Below are 14981 nucleotides of genomic sequence, written 5' to 3'. Positions count from 1 at the left end.
TTACCAAAGTATTGGGCCACGACGCTCTAGTCGTGAGAGCATGAAACCAAACTGAGGACCCTTACACCCAAACTAGCCTATGTGCCGATAAATAACCAGACCAACCTCTCTGGTGCTAACAGGTCAGTTGGCAGTAACGGGCGACCCCAGAGGAATGCTACCTCGGGAAAAAGCTGTTTTTGAACGGTTTATTTGCATAGAGGTGGAGAATGTGTGATAGCAATGCAGCAATGATAACTTTCTGTACGCGGGTTATTTCCGTAAACACATCCCCCGTAGGTTTAGGCTACCGAAAATCGAAGATTCAATTTAGGCCTGTCTGAAAAAGTCCACATCCACATGGACAAAAAGTAGAAATTAGTTCAGCTTTTGCTGACAGACGGATAGCCTAGCTGTGTTAGAAAAGGACAGCAAGCACAAAGACCGAATAGAGAAAGCACACACATGAATCAGGATTTATTACATTCTCATTGGATTTACTTTCTTGCTCACGCGGGGGGACACGTTTTGAGTCTATAGACCTACTGCATGGTACCAATTATCCCTAATCATCACAATCAGTACTATATTAAGACGGCGCCGGCGATGGCTGCCTCTGGATTTTGCTCCTTACTGCTTTTTGTGTTTTTGTCTATTTGTCCTGTTTTCTGCCGTCCATCTCCTGTCACATTTACCAGAAATTAGCTCTTAAATATTAGACCTTCAGTTGCGCATACTATTCCACCGCTTTTAATCGATCCTGTGACTTTCCCGGAGTTGCTAGTTGGAGGTGCAGCTGTGCTCTATGGTCGGAGAGGTGAAGGTAGACGGGAAAAAGAGCAGGCGGGCTTGTTAAGCTGAGACAGCTTGTTAAGCACCCCTTGCTAGACCCCCTGCAGTTGGCCTACCGGGCTAACAGGTCTGTGGATAATGCTGTCCAAATGGGACTGCACTATATCCTGCAACACTTTGACTCTCCAGGGACATATACAAGGATCCTGTTCGTGGACTTCAGCTCAGTGTTCAACACCATCATTCCAGACATCCTCCATACCAAACTCATCCATCTCACTGTGCCAGCCTCCACCTGTCAGTGGATCACAAACATCCTGACCAACAGGAGTCAGCAGGTGAGGCTGGGGAACACCACATCCAGCACCTGAACAATCAGTACCGGCACCCCACAGGGGTGTGTGCTCTCCCCACAGCTCTTCTCCCTCTACACCAACTACTCCACCTCAAGAGACCCATCTGTCAAACTACTGAAGTTCGCAGAAGACACAAGTCTGCCTACAGACAGGTGGTTGAACAGCTAGTCCCCTGGTGTGGTCAGAACAACCTGGAGCTTAACCCGCTCAAAATTGTGGAGATGACTTTGGATTTCAGGAGGAGCCCCCCACTCTGCCCCCATCACCATTCTCAACAGCAATGGGTCTGTAGTGGAATCCTTCAGGTTTCTGGGATCCACTATCTCCCAGGATCTAAAGTGGGAGCCCAATACAGATGCCATCATTAAAAATGCCCAACAGAGGATGTACTTCCTGAGCCAGCTTAAGAAGCTGAACCTGTCCATGAAGCTATTGATCCAGGGTATGAGCAAAAACAAGATCTGTTTGATGGTGGTGGAGGATAGAGGGAAATGGTCGAAAGAGATTAAATAGCCTAGTGATAACACCAACAGCTACAATTGCTGCACTATCACACGATGTGGACATTGTCCAAAGAAGTGACTATAGACATTCTCACCAACAAACTCAATTTCCGGGGCAATATCATGGATATCTCTTGCTCTATGAACAATTTCTTAAAAACGTTTTTCAAATAACAACCGATCTTGTAACATCCGATTTTTCCGAGCTCACCCGATTGATCAAAACGCGGGTCTTTTTTTTAATCTGTTTTATTTTGTATTCTGTATGTACATATCAGAAGGATGTTCTGCATGTCGCTACAAAACCGTGATGACCTACGCAATACAGTAATGTTGAGAAACACTTGTAAATTACGGCTGTTCACATAGATCAAATTGCTGTATTTGTAGCGTATCTTAAAACCCATCTAGTCTCCAACCTCAAGTCCACTGGGTTGTGCAATTATTTTCTACCAAATATTGTTGGGCATAGTTTTTTTGTTAGTTTGATAAAATTCTGAAAATGAACGTATTAGTCACAAATAAATTCAAAGTTGGCATGCTCAACTGTCAATCATTTATCATAAAAACGAGCAACTTTGAGACAGGTGACCCAAGTGGCATAAAAACTTAACAGACACGCCTCCTTTACAAACGTAATGCTCGGCGGCAAGCTCTCGTCCTGTGTATGACGTTCTGTTTTCACTGAATAAAGAATCCGACGTCGTCGAGTGTGAGAATCGATTCTCCCTTTTACGCTACACTACTTACATTTAAAGTTGTCTATAAACTCATACAGAGTACATTGGTGTAGGTAGCCTGTTACCTGGGCGGATTGCGTGAAGACCAAGGAAATCCTTCGCAAGGATTGGTTATTTCCATTTCTAACCATGGGGAGAATAAGAGGTGCGAATTATGACGAAGATTTTAGCTTTGTCAGTCCAGTTGTCAAGTATTTACTTTTCCTTTTTAACTTAATATTTTGGGTAAGTACCTCATTTACACATTTTGCTGGCTTTTCCTTGAACTCTTATTTAATCTATGCACTTCACTCTGCCTGACAAATTTATACTCATTGATCATGTAAAAAGCGAAAATGGCAATTTCCTTATCGACTAAAGCCTACATGTGTATAGAGCAACTTACCATTTTCTATGCGGACAGGTTAATCATTGATTTTGGTTGTTCGTTTAAGTATTAAAAAATGTAATAATTTCTAAACCTGCACACAGGCTACACACAGCTTACACATTTTGTAACACATGGAAATGCCACATTCCAACAACTTGACACAATGTACAGTTTGGTATTTTTCAAACTACTGACCCCTGAAAAAAAAATTAACAGGTTGTTTAATACATGCACCATGTATTTGCCTGCTTTCATGTTTTTTATGTCTGTGCTATTTGCCTTGATTCAATGGTAGAACAGTCTGAAATCAGCAATTCTGTTTATGCGATATGCTTCAATAAAAAGAAGTCACAAACAGGAAGCAGAATGCAACAAGTAACTTGCTGCTGTGAAGTTTTTTTGTGTGCTTATAAACACGATAAAAGTCAGTGAGGAATGGGGTTACAGACATGCTAAGGAATGTGGAGTGCCTTTTCACAGAAGGTTTAATAACATTGTGAAACCCAGAAGAATCAGTAAACAAAACTCCACTATATCACAACTCCCCAAGCTGTTGCCAAGCAGCACCAGGTTTCATTTATTCATATGCTGATGATACTGCACCGGCCTCTAGAGAAGTGGGCCCCATGCCCTCCTCTCTCCAAATCTGTTTAGTAGTCAGACAAGTGCATTATGACTTAGATGCCTCATTCTAATCTGGCAAACTGTTTTCAGTGAGAGGGCTATTTGCGCTTCTTTTGTTGATAGACCTTGCAGATATTTACAATTGCATAGTTGACTATCCTACATGAATATTCTGGCCATTTTACTTTTGAATGAGCTTTCATTGTCACTTCATTTTCACCACTTCAATCAAAGCATGTTAGGAGGTCTCCACCCTCTTTTCCCCCCCCAACCACAGGGTCACCACGCCTGGTGTGCTTTTGATAGTGGTGACATTAGTGACTTTGATAGTGTTAACACTAGTGTCTTTTAGTCTGTTTTGTGCGAATCTTAATGTTCCAAAACCACTGATACTTGATTTGTGTCATTTTATAGTTGGTACTGTTGAAACCTTCCAACAGACACTGCTACTGAACTAAACGGCACCCATGGGTGCAGAACGTGCAATGAACCCGAACAGCTCAGGAAGCCAAAGTTTTGCAAACTGTGCTGGATTCCCTAATATAGTATAGTGTTAGCCTACTGGCTGGTGCCTGAGGGAAACGTGACCTCTACTGTTCCAAGCAGTGTAAGGGGATTTCTGACTTAAGACCCCTAGAACAAGCAGCCTTTTTAGGCTGAACTGTTTTGCAGTGTTGGCTTTGACTTGGATTTATGTCCAGTTTTACTGTGTTTACCATCCTTAAGCAGCTGTAACCTTAATCTCAAATCTAAGCTCTCTGCTCCGTGGTGATAATATTGATTACGTTATTTCACACCCAGAGTGATATTTTAAGATGTAGAGGTGGAACAACCACCTAACTCTGTATAATAAGTATACCTTACTCAGTGAAGTAGCTATCTGCAATGCCAGTGCTAAAAGGAAGAGAGAGAGTTTGGGTGGCGAAAAGACCAGGTGTGGCAGAACAAAGGGCTTGGGTAGGGATGTATAGCCTGAAGGTTACAGCGAGGTTGGTTTTCCTTTACTTCCCTCTACCTACAGGCTAAAACCATGGTTTTCCTTTACTAATAGAGAGACATGACATAACTTGCCGAGGCAACTTTTTGGGCAGCTTTATTTTCTTCTACATTGCAGATTTGCAAGTGCTAAAGTGCTGTGGCTTTGATGTGAATGAAAGTTGGAGCTTGTTGTTGGCAGTGTGTCGGGAACATGTTGGTTGCTGTTGGATTTCTCAAAAGCGTGTTTGTGTGCAGAGTGCAAGACTGATGGGCAGTTTAACAGTCTGATTGCAAGAACTCAATGCGCAGTGGAATAGGCAAGAGATCAATAAAGGACACCATAGAAGGTGGATCAACTGTATATATAGATAAAGTGTGTTGTTGCTCACCATAGGTTAAGTAGATAGAGAGAGATAAAGGAAGAGAGAATATAAACTATATATGATTGCAGTGATGAGCATTGTAGGGGGCACTGGTGATAATGCTGTTGGAGTTGTTATAAACTACCTGTAATTTAGTGTGGTGACCGTTAGCAGCTGCCCTGTAAATTACATCACCAAATGCAGGATGTATGTTTTGGTTGAGGGAGCTTTTGTTGAGAAACCTTGGAGGTAGCTAATTTGAGTGTGGAAAGAGTGAGCAGTCTAGCCCGATACGGAATTCTAAGTCTGATCCATCTCAGGAGAATGTTTTCAGGGTGGACAGACACAAAAATAACTTCAATGTAAAATTGAGATGAAGGATTTCACCACTGGCCATTAAATCGCTTATCACAGCATTCTTAAAACACGACTCCTAAAATGAAATATCTCCTTAAATGTGTCATAAGCTGTGAGCGTTCATCAGAACTACTCATCAGACTTGCGACTACAGGATGAGAGCTTGTAAAAACTTGTAACGTGGTAAGGAGGAATGCATGGTTGACATTGTTTTTCATCCCTTCAAATTAGCAGAAGATCATGTCTAGAAGGAGAAATAACTGTGCACAGAACAAACTTGAGAGGTCTTAATTGCTTATCGGAATCAGCGGGTGAGACATTTTATAAAGAAACACCCCAGGAAAAACAATGTTTAGTGTGAGTTGATTTTAGTCATTAATATAATGATTCCAATTGAAGCACAGAGCTGTAAAAAAGGTATGCATTTTCAGGAACATGTTTGTGTAACCAAAAGTGCCTAACCTAGAGCTGTCTATGGATATTCAATTCAGATTTTGTTTTATTCTGAAGAATGCATTTAGACTCCTTTTTTTATGTGCAAAGGAAAACTGTTCCTTCCTGTAGGTGCAAGATGGAGTGTGGTAACTAGATAGCAGGGAGAGAGAGAGTCTTCTGTGGGCTCACTATTATGTTGTGGAGGCTGCTAAGGTGGAGTGAAAGAGCTATTATAGGAAAAGTCTTTTTATCACTGCCAACCTGTTTATTTTGTCAAACAAGAAAAGAGGATCTATGGACTTATCCCACTCACCCCTCACAAACTGTGATCCTTCATTTGGCCATTATGGATGTATCAGCTAGTAGAACATTAGTTCTTTACAGAATACAATACCCTCAGTTTTTTTAATTTTATTTTTTTTGGGGTGGGAAAGGGAGTGTGTCAAAATACTCTGGCCGTGTGGTGAAACCCATGTTTCCACGGTATATGAATGCCATGGGAGGAAACTTAGACCACCAGGCTACCAGTTTGGTGGCTGTTGCTGTATTTGCATTGTATAATGCCGCATTTTCTCCCCGGATTAAAACTGGTGGATGACTTATAGCCACGGCAATGCCACTTTGTATTTTATACACAATGCTTTATGTACCATTACATAGTGTTATGCTAGTGTTATGGCAGAAGGATTTGAACTCTGAACTGAGTCCAAGGTCCTTAGGGTTTGAGTTGAGTCGAGTAACTTGCTAATGCCAATGTTTGCTTTTCTGTCCCTCGGGCTAAATTTTGCTAATGTGATAAGACTTTATTTCATCAATTTCTATCATAGAAATGTAATTTAATGGGAAATTAGTATTCAAAGATTTATTTTATTATCGACAGCAAGGGTTGAAGTGTGGATAGTTTCATGGAGAACATTTAGCCAATGATGGAGAAGGAATGAGACATGCTCTCAACATCATTGGAGGGCTGTCCGTCTTTATAATCTACAAAGGCACCCTGTCTTCAGTACTTAAATAATCATTTAATTATTTCACCATATAATAGTTTTTCTCACTTTCAAAGCAGTCTGTGGGCCAAAATACATTTTAAATTCTGGTTTTCACATCCTCAGACTGAACAAAATAGCTTAGTTAAGACCCCAGCAAGGACTTCAGAGCTTTATCCCATTTAAGACATCATTGGCTACTTTTCCAGGCTTAACAGGCCTCTAGTCTGGTCTGCTTTGAACCCTTTTAGATGCTTTTAGTTAGTTTAAAAAAAGGTTTTACCTTATTTTGACTTATTGTGGCCATCCAAATTCTAATTATAGCTATTTGGTATGGTGTTGCATTTCTGGTCATTTTAAGTACAATTATGAATGTAAGTTTATTATTGCTATGCTATTGAAGTCCATCAATGGTCAAATAATAATAAAATATCAGAATGTCCAAATATGTAAATACATTAATAATAATTTCCAGGTTCATACTGTTACAATATTACTCCACATGCCAGTTACAGAAGGGTAAAACAAAAAAAGCAAAAAGAAACAACTACATTTTGTCTCTTTTGTCAGATGATCTCAATGGTGATGATGTCAATTGGTGTTTACGCAAGGATGATGAAACATGCCGGTAAGTTATTCTTTCTAGGCTGATTTTAGGCCTATTCGACACTGCATTGTAGTGGTGCAATCACACACATTTAAATAGGCCTGGGTCATGTTCACTGCAGCAAAACATTTTTATTGAAACATTTTGACACTGAATGTTTACTTTCAAGTCCGTTTAGCCCCATTCCACCCTGTTTCAACCAGTTTTCCTCCCGTTTATTCATTATGAATGCAACCAGACATGGCAAGGTGGCAGATAATGTTTGCCGAAGCCATTCTTTGTTAAGAATGTCCGAAATGCAAAAACATCACATTAGTCTTGTAAAGGAGGGATTTTACAAGAATTCAGTGGTTCCTCAAAAAAAACTTTGAAAGAGGAATGAAACCTAAAGGTTATTTGAGAAACTGGGGTTATTTGAAGAACTTCTTAAGGGGGGTGGGCGCTATAAAACACTGTCTTGATTCCCTGTTGGTTGCCTGTTGAAGACAATGACCTTACATATGTTTCTTCTACTTCCTCATTCACTCTTTGGACCATTTCTTCTTTACTGCCCCCTTTCTGTCTCTCCTCTGTTCCCTCTCCTCTATACATGACTCCCTCCCTCTCCCAGAGGCAGCCATGGCTTGCCTGGCAGTGGACCCTGCCATCATGCTCCTGGTTGTGGGGGTGCTTATGTTCTTTATCACGTTCTGTGGCTGCGTGGGCTCCCTCAGAGAGAATATATGCCTCCTACAGACGGTCAGTGGTCAAGTAAACTTTTAACCCTACAGATGTTCTGTGGTCTAGGCCACCTCTAACCCTACACATGTTCTGTGGTCTAGGCCACCTCTAACCCTACAGATGTTCTGTGGTCTAGGCCACCTCTAACCCTACAGATGTTCTGTGGTCTAGGCCACCTCTAACCCTACAGATGTTCTGTGGTCTAGGCCACCTCTAACCCTACAGATGTTCTGTGGTCTAGGCCACCTCTAACCCTACAGATGGTCAGTGTTCAACTCCATCTGGAACTTTTTAAAGAACATCCTTTATTCCTACCTGACATTCTTAATAATGTCCTAATCCCGTTGTAGGAGCCACAGCGCATTTAATGCCAGGAAAATGGCTTTGATTTCCGAAATAACGCATGCATAAAACAAATGTACACAGTGAATTAAATGGTATTGTTGTTATTATTATTATTCACTGATGTGTCAAGTTGAGGTGGCAACAGTTTAACGAAAGCAGAACAAAAAGTTGTGTTCTGGACCAGGTGAATTGGGCGGGGCTGAATACCTACCAGGGAATCAGATGTTTTTGTTCTCAAGTTATCTGCCACTGAGACTTCCTGACCACTGAAATATTGCAATGTAAATGAAGCATTCTTACCCTTAAGGCTTGAGTGACATGCATATTAGACTGATAATTATGAAATAATTAACCATTGCTTTCTCCATGTCTCTTGTTTTCTTTCCAGTTCTGCATCTTTCTGACTTTGATCTTCATACTGCAGCTAGCTGCTGGGATCCTGGGCTTCATCTTCTCAGATAAGGTTTTGTGCTGTTTTTGCACTGGGAATTATGGGAAATCATACCATTGTTTGGATTGTGTGGCATTGTATTCTCCCAGAATAATGATAAACACTGATTCCCCCTGAGTTCCTGTCCATGTGTATATATATATGTACCATAAATGTGAAATATCCAGTTAAACATATTTTAACTTAACAAGGATTTTCACAAATGTACAATATCTACTGTACCAGGGCAGCCAATAAAGCCAAACGTCCTGCCTTTGGATTCTACTGTCATTGGGTATATTGTTTGCTTATATGTTTTACCTGCTGATTTGGCACAATTAAATACAATATCAGTAGGTTTAATTCAAATCATGAGTGTAAGATTGGGATCAGTGTGTCCGAACTGAAAAGAGAGGAGTTTTGGGTATTTTCCTGAGGCCATCAGTAACAGAAGGGCCAGAGAGCGCCCTCTGCTGTTATTTGACTTGAACTGCACTGGTTTATTTTATTCATCGCAGTGCAAGCAGGCTTTTAGTACAGCATTCACATAAATTCAGAAATTGTGTTTAATCAGAGTATGGGTACTTGTGTGAAAAGATGGCTCCAAAGACAGAATCCCACTCAGCTCTGTTTCCTAATAATGAGTATGTATTTATTAGATAAATGCTTGCCCGTTCAATTAATTGGCTCCTGCTTGTGACTTTACAAGTGTGTCTTTCTCTGGATACAATTGACAGTTAGTCGATTGACTAAATAAATGATTTAAAATTATGACTCCTGTCTGAAGGCCCAGAATAAAGTGAAGACTGTGATCAACAAGGCCATCGTTCATTATCGGGATGACATCGACCTACAGAACCTCATCGATTTTGGTCAGAAAGAGGTACGTCGACGAACACCAATGACCAGCAATGAGTGGGGAAACTCACTACTGTTTATTCTGAAAAGCCTCCGTAGGTTTTCTACGTTTGCCGATTTTAGTCTGATTTCGGTTTCCTTTCTGAAACAACTTCCCGTATCTAGAAAGAGAGCGTATTTTCTTTTAATTAGCCTCATTCAAGAAATTGGGCTACAAGATGTGACATTCGAAACACAACATTGACATCGCAGACAGATGCACAAAGATGGGCTGTCAATGAGCATTCCTTGGCAAAACAAGTGATCAAATCTGACCAGTACGGTTGATTGTTTTTTTTTCCCTTCAGTTCAGCTGTTGCGGTGGGATTGCCTACACTGAATGGACTAAAAACCAGTACTTCAACTGCACCCCAGACAATCCCAGCCAGGAGCGTTGCTCTGTCCCCTTCTCCTGCTGCTTGCTGTCCAAGGTTGAGGTCAGTGTTAAATCAGAGCCTGGGGCTATTTTAATCATCTTGCTCACATCTTGACACCTGTGTGCACTTGTTTATTTGACGTGCCAAAGTTTTGGTTACGAGATACTTTATTTTTATGTTCAACTTCATCATCAAAGGTGGTGTTGTTACAGTGTAACACAGGGCACTTAAACCCGACGTGGACCCGCTCTTCACCAGTGTTGGTACGCGTGCCTCCACGCGTGTAGCGTGAATTAAAACGGCTGTTTGTGCCTGTCTCTCTGCAGTCGGTCGTTAACACCATGTGTGGCCACAGGATGCAGGAACAGTCGTTCTCCGACGCTGGCAAATTCATCCACACTGAAGGCTGCATTGACAAGTTGGTCAACTGGATCCATGGCAACCTGTTCTTGCTGGGAGGTATTGCCCTGGGTCTGGCCATCCCACAGGTAGACGTCACACACACACACACACTCCATTCTCATGTGAACACAGTTATTCCCATTCAACGTCCCGTCTTCTGTAACCCTACACTTAGAACTACAAAACCTCTTTTTGTAACGAATGCCATAATGGTGGCGGCTATAACCTTAAACCAAACCCTTAAGCCAAAAACAGCCTTCTTCCTTGTGGGGACTGGAAGTTCCCCCAAAAAGTCACATTTTAATTATTTTCCTGGGACTTTTGGGTCCCAACAAGGTTACAAATATGTGAACACAAACCTGTTAGTCTTTCTGTCTTTGAGGGGACCTGATATCTAAGCCTAACCTAGAGAACCATGTTCCCTGTTCTTTAGCCTTAACCTAATTTTTTAAAATATTAAACTATATCAAGTCCTAATGCCCAACCTAACAGATAACGCCTAAACCAATTACCTCAGAACAACAAGGGGACATAAACAGACCATTCTCTATGGAGTTGGGAGTGACTTACTCAAATATGTCTCGGTTGCCAAACTGCCCTGTAGGTAGAAATAAATCTGATTGGCTGACTGACTTGCGTTCTAACTCTGAAGTCATTCGATTTAAGTTCTAAAATGGTTAGGTTTTAGTGTATTGAAAAGAACTAACCGTAGTCAAATGTCTACTTTGAGCATTCAGTCGCTTTCAAATGCAAACTCGGCCCGCTTCATTGAATCAGCGGATCACATTCATTTCTGTCTTCCGAGCAGATCTACTTCCAAGACATGTACAAGTGTAACTCCAATGTGCACAAACTACCCTTTTAGGGACAGCGTGGGGAAACCTGAGCAAGCTGTTGCCTAGCCAGAATAAACCACATCATGTGCCCTACTGAAGAAATGAGTCTTCCGTAAAGATTTGAAGGTTGAGATTGACTCTGTGCCTCATGGATTGGCCGATTATTCTACAATAATGGAGCTCTATGGGAGGAAAGCACCGCCCCCCCCGCTGTTTGTTCAGAAATTCTAGGCACTGTAGGAAGGCCTGTGACTTGTAGCATACGTGTCGGAATATACGGCTGGACCAATTCGGGAAAAGATATGTAGCGGCCAGCCCGTCAGATTATGTTCAGTTTAATAGTAAAACCTTGAAATCAGCCTTAGCCTGAACAGGAAGCTATGGGTCTAGTCCAAAGCAGGTGGTGTTTTGGTTCTAGTCAGGATTCTATCAACCATAGTTAACATTGGTTTAGTTTAACTCTTTGTCTTCTCCTAGTAGAAGAGAATTGCGACGGTCTAATCTTGAAATTGGTCTCCTGTCTTCCTTCTCTCCCTGGTAGCTGGTGGGGATCCTGTTGTCTCAGATCCTGATCAATCAGATAAAGGACCAGATCGAGCTTCAGAACTACAACCTGCGACACCGTAGTGATCCGTGGCAGTGACCCGGTGTCGGTCAGGTCCTCCCACGTGAGACTGGACCAGGGCTGGGTTGACCAGCTCTCGGTCACCTCGTGGGCAGTGAGGGTCTGGAGTTCTCTGTCCTCCTTCCGGTTGTGACTGAAATTAGCATTTGTCCTAAAGGCGCCTTTCCCGTAGTGAGATGGTTTTCATTTGTGTTTTATGGGGGGGGGGGCAAAGAGTCCGAAGATTCGAGAGTCCGGACAACAAGGTAAACTGTTCATTTTCTGCGTTATTTTTTTCTGTTCGTTTTAGTTCACACTGCACTGTGGATGGGCAGAATTGTAGCTTTAGAACTAAGGAAATATTGTCAGTGTGCACACTTGCCCCAGCTACTGTAAATAAAACATAATCAGGAAGTATCCCAGCCAAGAAAGCAATTGGGAAAACTCCTACATTTGTCTGCTGACTGTTTCATTTCAAATATGGAACAGTTTGTCATAGGGCAAAAGCATTAGCATTTTTAATCTTGCAAAGCCAAGTCCAAAACATTGCAAAATAATTTTAACAATGTCAGGTTACTGTAGGATGTTGATAATCAGGATTACAACACAGAGTTAACATCTGTGGTTAATAGATATCTAGTTATTTCTGAGTAGCCTACCCAAATAGTAATAACACTGTTGATATGTGTTACTGAAAGTGACGTAGAGGTTACAAAAGTTTGTATCGGTTTATATAAAGCCTGCGGGTATAATGTATTATAACAGCTCAAACATGCATATATTATGCCATTTACTGTACAGTGTTTGTAAATAATTTCAGGGACATTCAAATGTGTTTTTTACATTAGATTTCTTTCTCTAAAAATGACTGAACTGTTTAACAGTAGATTCTTAAATATGCCACTGATGTTGTTCAAATGTTTTTCCATCAAAATTGGCAGTTAGTAAAAACACTTTTATGAACCTTTTTGTTTTGCTTTTGGATTTTGGAGAATTGTTTGAAACCAGCCATACAGAGTTGAATTGGTTGTTTTGAAAGATATTTTTTTTTTGGTTTAAGTAGAGAGAGATGGCCAGAGATGGTGTGGTTTATGGCCAATATACCACGGCTAAAGGCTATTCTTATGCATGACTCAATGCTGAGTTGCATGCATATATCCCTTTGCTGTGGCATATTGGCCCTAAACCACAAATCCCAGAGGTGCCTTATGATGAGGGTGTGGTATATACCAAAATACCACGGCTAAGAGCTGTTCTTAGGCACAAGGAATCGCCGAGTGTCTGGACACAGCACTTTGTTGTGGTGTAATTGCAAAGTATCACAGACCCACAAGATGCCTTATTGCGATTGTAAACCGGTTACCAATGCAATTACAACTTTGAAAAGTTATTTGATGTGATACCTGTGGAATACCATTGCATATACCACAGCTTTTAAGCAGTCACCATTCTGGATTTGAACCACCCAGTTTATACAGTCTGATTTACCACGGCTTTAAGCCAATTAGCAGCCAGGACCCAAACTGCTGTTGATTATAGAGGATATCCACTGAGCTAATAAGGGGTTTGCCCAATTGAAAACACAACAGAAAGGCCAGATTTCATAATAAACAGGCCTTATATTTTCTGTGACTTCTGTTATACAACACTGGTGTTTAGATTGGCACGGGTTGCCATTTGGGAGTTTACACTCGTGTTCTCACTCTCCATAACATAACCATGTTGGGCTGTCGCCTAGACCTTCTGTCATATCCTCCTCCATGGTGGTGTTCATCAGGACACAGAATGGAAAATTAAACTGAAATCTTTTCAGTGCACTGGTTCATGTGGTGTGTTCCTGCTTTTGTCCTGATGAGCATGACCCAGTTAGGTCCTCGACTGGAATAGCAGGTGCTTTGAGCAATATATTTAGCATCCCTTATAGACAAATGGACAAGTATTATACTACTGGTAAGCATGTAACTGTTCAGTACAAAGAGTGGAGTTTGTAATTGTATGTCTTTTTCTATCTGTTTTTGTTTGTTTCTCTTTTTGGTCAACATTGTTCTTTTCTCGTCTGTATTAATTTATTATTAAATATGAATGATTTATCCAAGGGGGATTTTGTTCTCAATTTCCCCTCGCCCAGGTACATGGTATTCATTTATAATGTCTGTGGTGAAATGGTAATTATACTTATTGTATTTAAAAACAATTACATAGGAATTAATTTTTTTGTGGGGGGGGGGGGTCATTACAACAAGGAGGCACCACTGCCGTGCATCAAGGTGGACAGAAATGTACATAGACTCTCCTAACATGCCAATATTTCTGGAAAATAAAGTGCTACTGACTACTCTACATTGAATATTGTCTCGTGACATTGTTTCCCAACACTGTGCTCCCTGATGGCATGTTCTAACCTGTCAGTGGAACATATAGGGGCTGGGGTTAGATAAGAGAGAACTTCTGGGTAGTAAGCAATGCCCCCTCAATCAAATTAAAGTGCATATACAGATACCCAGCCTGAAACCCCAAAAAACAAGAAACAACCGGGTCGATGCACAGCGACTAAGACAAAACCTCCTGGTAGGGTTGAAAACTAGAGGAAGCAGACTCTGAGGGGTGCCCAGGAACACCAGGAAACACAGCAAATGTATTATTTGAAAGTGTCTCTTCCATCTTCATACACTATTAAAAAAGGTATACTGTATGTACTGAAGTTGACCAGTATAACGTGTTTCGGTTTTATATTCTCTTCGGTTCTTATCGTAAATTTTCCTAGCCAGTGTTTTCTAATGTGTGCTATGCCCACAATCAAACAAGTTTAAATGCATGGGAAATTTCTTTTTTTAATTCTAATTAAATGGCACCTGTTAAGTAGCTGAGGCGGGGAGCTGTGGTCTAAAGGTCTTGGGTGCCTCAAGGGGCGGTAACCCTCGAACACCCTGGTGGACACCGGTGGTCAGGGAAGCCCTCCGACTGAAGAAGGAGGCCTTCCGGGATATGTTATCCCGGAGGACTCTGGAGACTGTTGCAGTGTACCGACAGACCCGAAGGGCTGCGACCTCTGCTGTGAAAGAGGCAAAACAGCGGGTGTGGGAGGAGTTTGGGGAAGCCATGGAGAAGGACTTTTTGGTCGGCACCAAGGTGTTTCTGGAAAACCGTCCGCCACCTCAGGAGGGAAAACGGGGAACTATCCAAGCTGTGTACAGTAAAGATGGGACAATGTTGACCTCAACTGAGGAGGTAATAGGGCGATGGAAGGAACACTTTGAGGAACTCCTAAATCCCACTAACAC

At 41.5% G+C, this 14981-nt stretch overlaps 1 protein-coding gene across 2 annotated transcripts; it reads left to right on the top strand.

The window, feature by feature from the left end:
* Window positions 1-31: 31 nt before the first annotated feature.
* tspan33a (tetraspanin 33a) lies at window positions 32-14040 on the top strand. Of its 2 annotated transcripts, none has more exons than XM_020043051.3 (8): window positions 32-122; window positions 7053-7110; window positions 7700-7827; window positions 8543-8617; window positions 9372-9467; window positions 9790-9918; window positions 10185-10346; window positions 11638-14040. In XM_020043051.3, exons 2-8 carry the CDS (start codon window positions 7053-7055, stop codon window positions 11737-11739), a joined length of 750 nt encoding a protein of 249 aa, XP_019898610.2. In that variant the 5' UTR covers window positions 32-122; the 3' UTR covers window positions 11740-14040. The 2 variants fall into 2 exon arrangements, with proteins under 2 accessions (XP_019898610.2, XP_010885589.2); XM_010887287.5 differs by lacking the exon at window positions 32-122 and adding an exon at window positions 2275-2595.
* Window positions 14041-14981: the final 941 nt, after the last annotated feature.

Source organism: Esox lucius, chromosome 23 (assembly GCF_011004845.1).
Source record: "Esox lucius isolate fEsoLuc1 chromosome 23, fEsoLuc1.pri, whole genome shotgun sequence".
NCBI classification, from domain to species: domain Eukaryota; kingdom Metazoa; phylum Chordata; class Actinopteri; order Esociformes; family Esocidae; genus Esox; species Esox lucius.
This window is presented reverse-complemented; position numbering and strand designations above follow the sequence as displayed.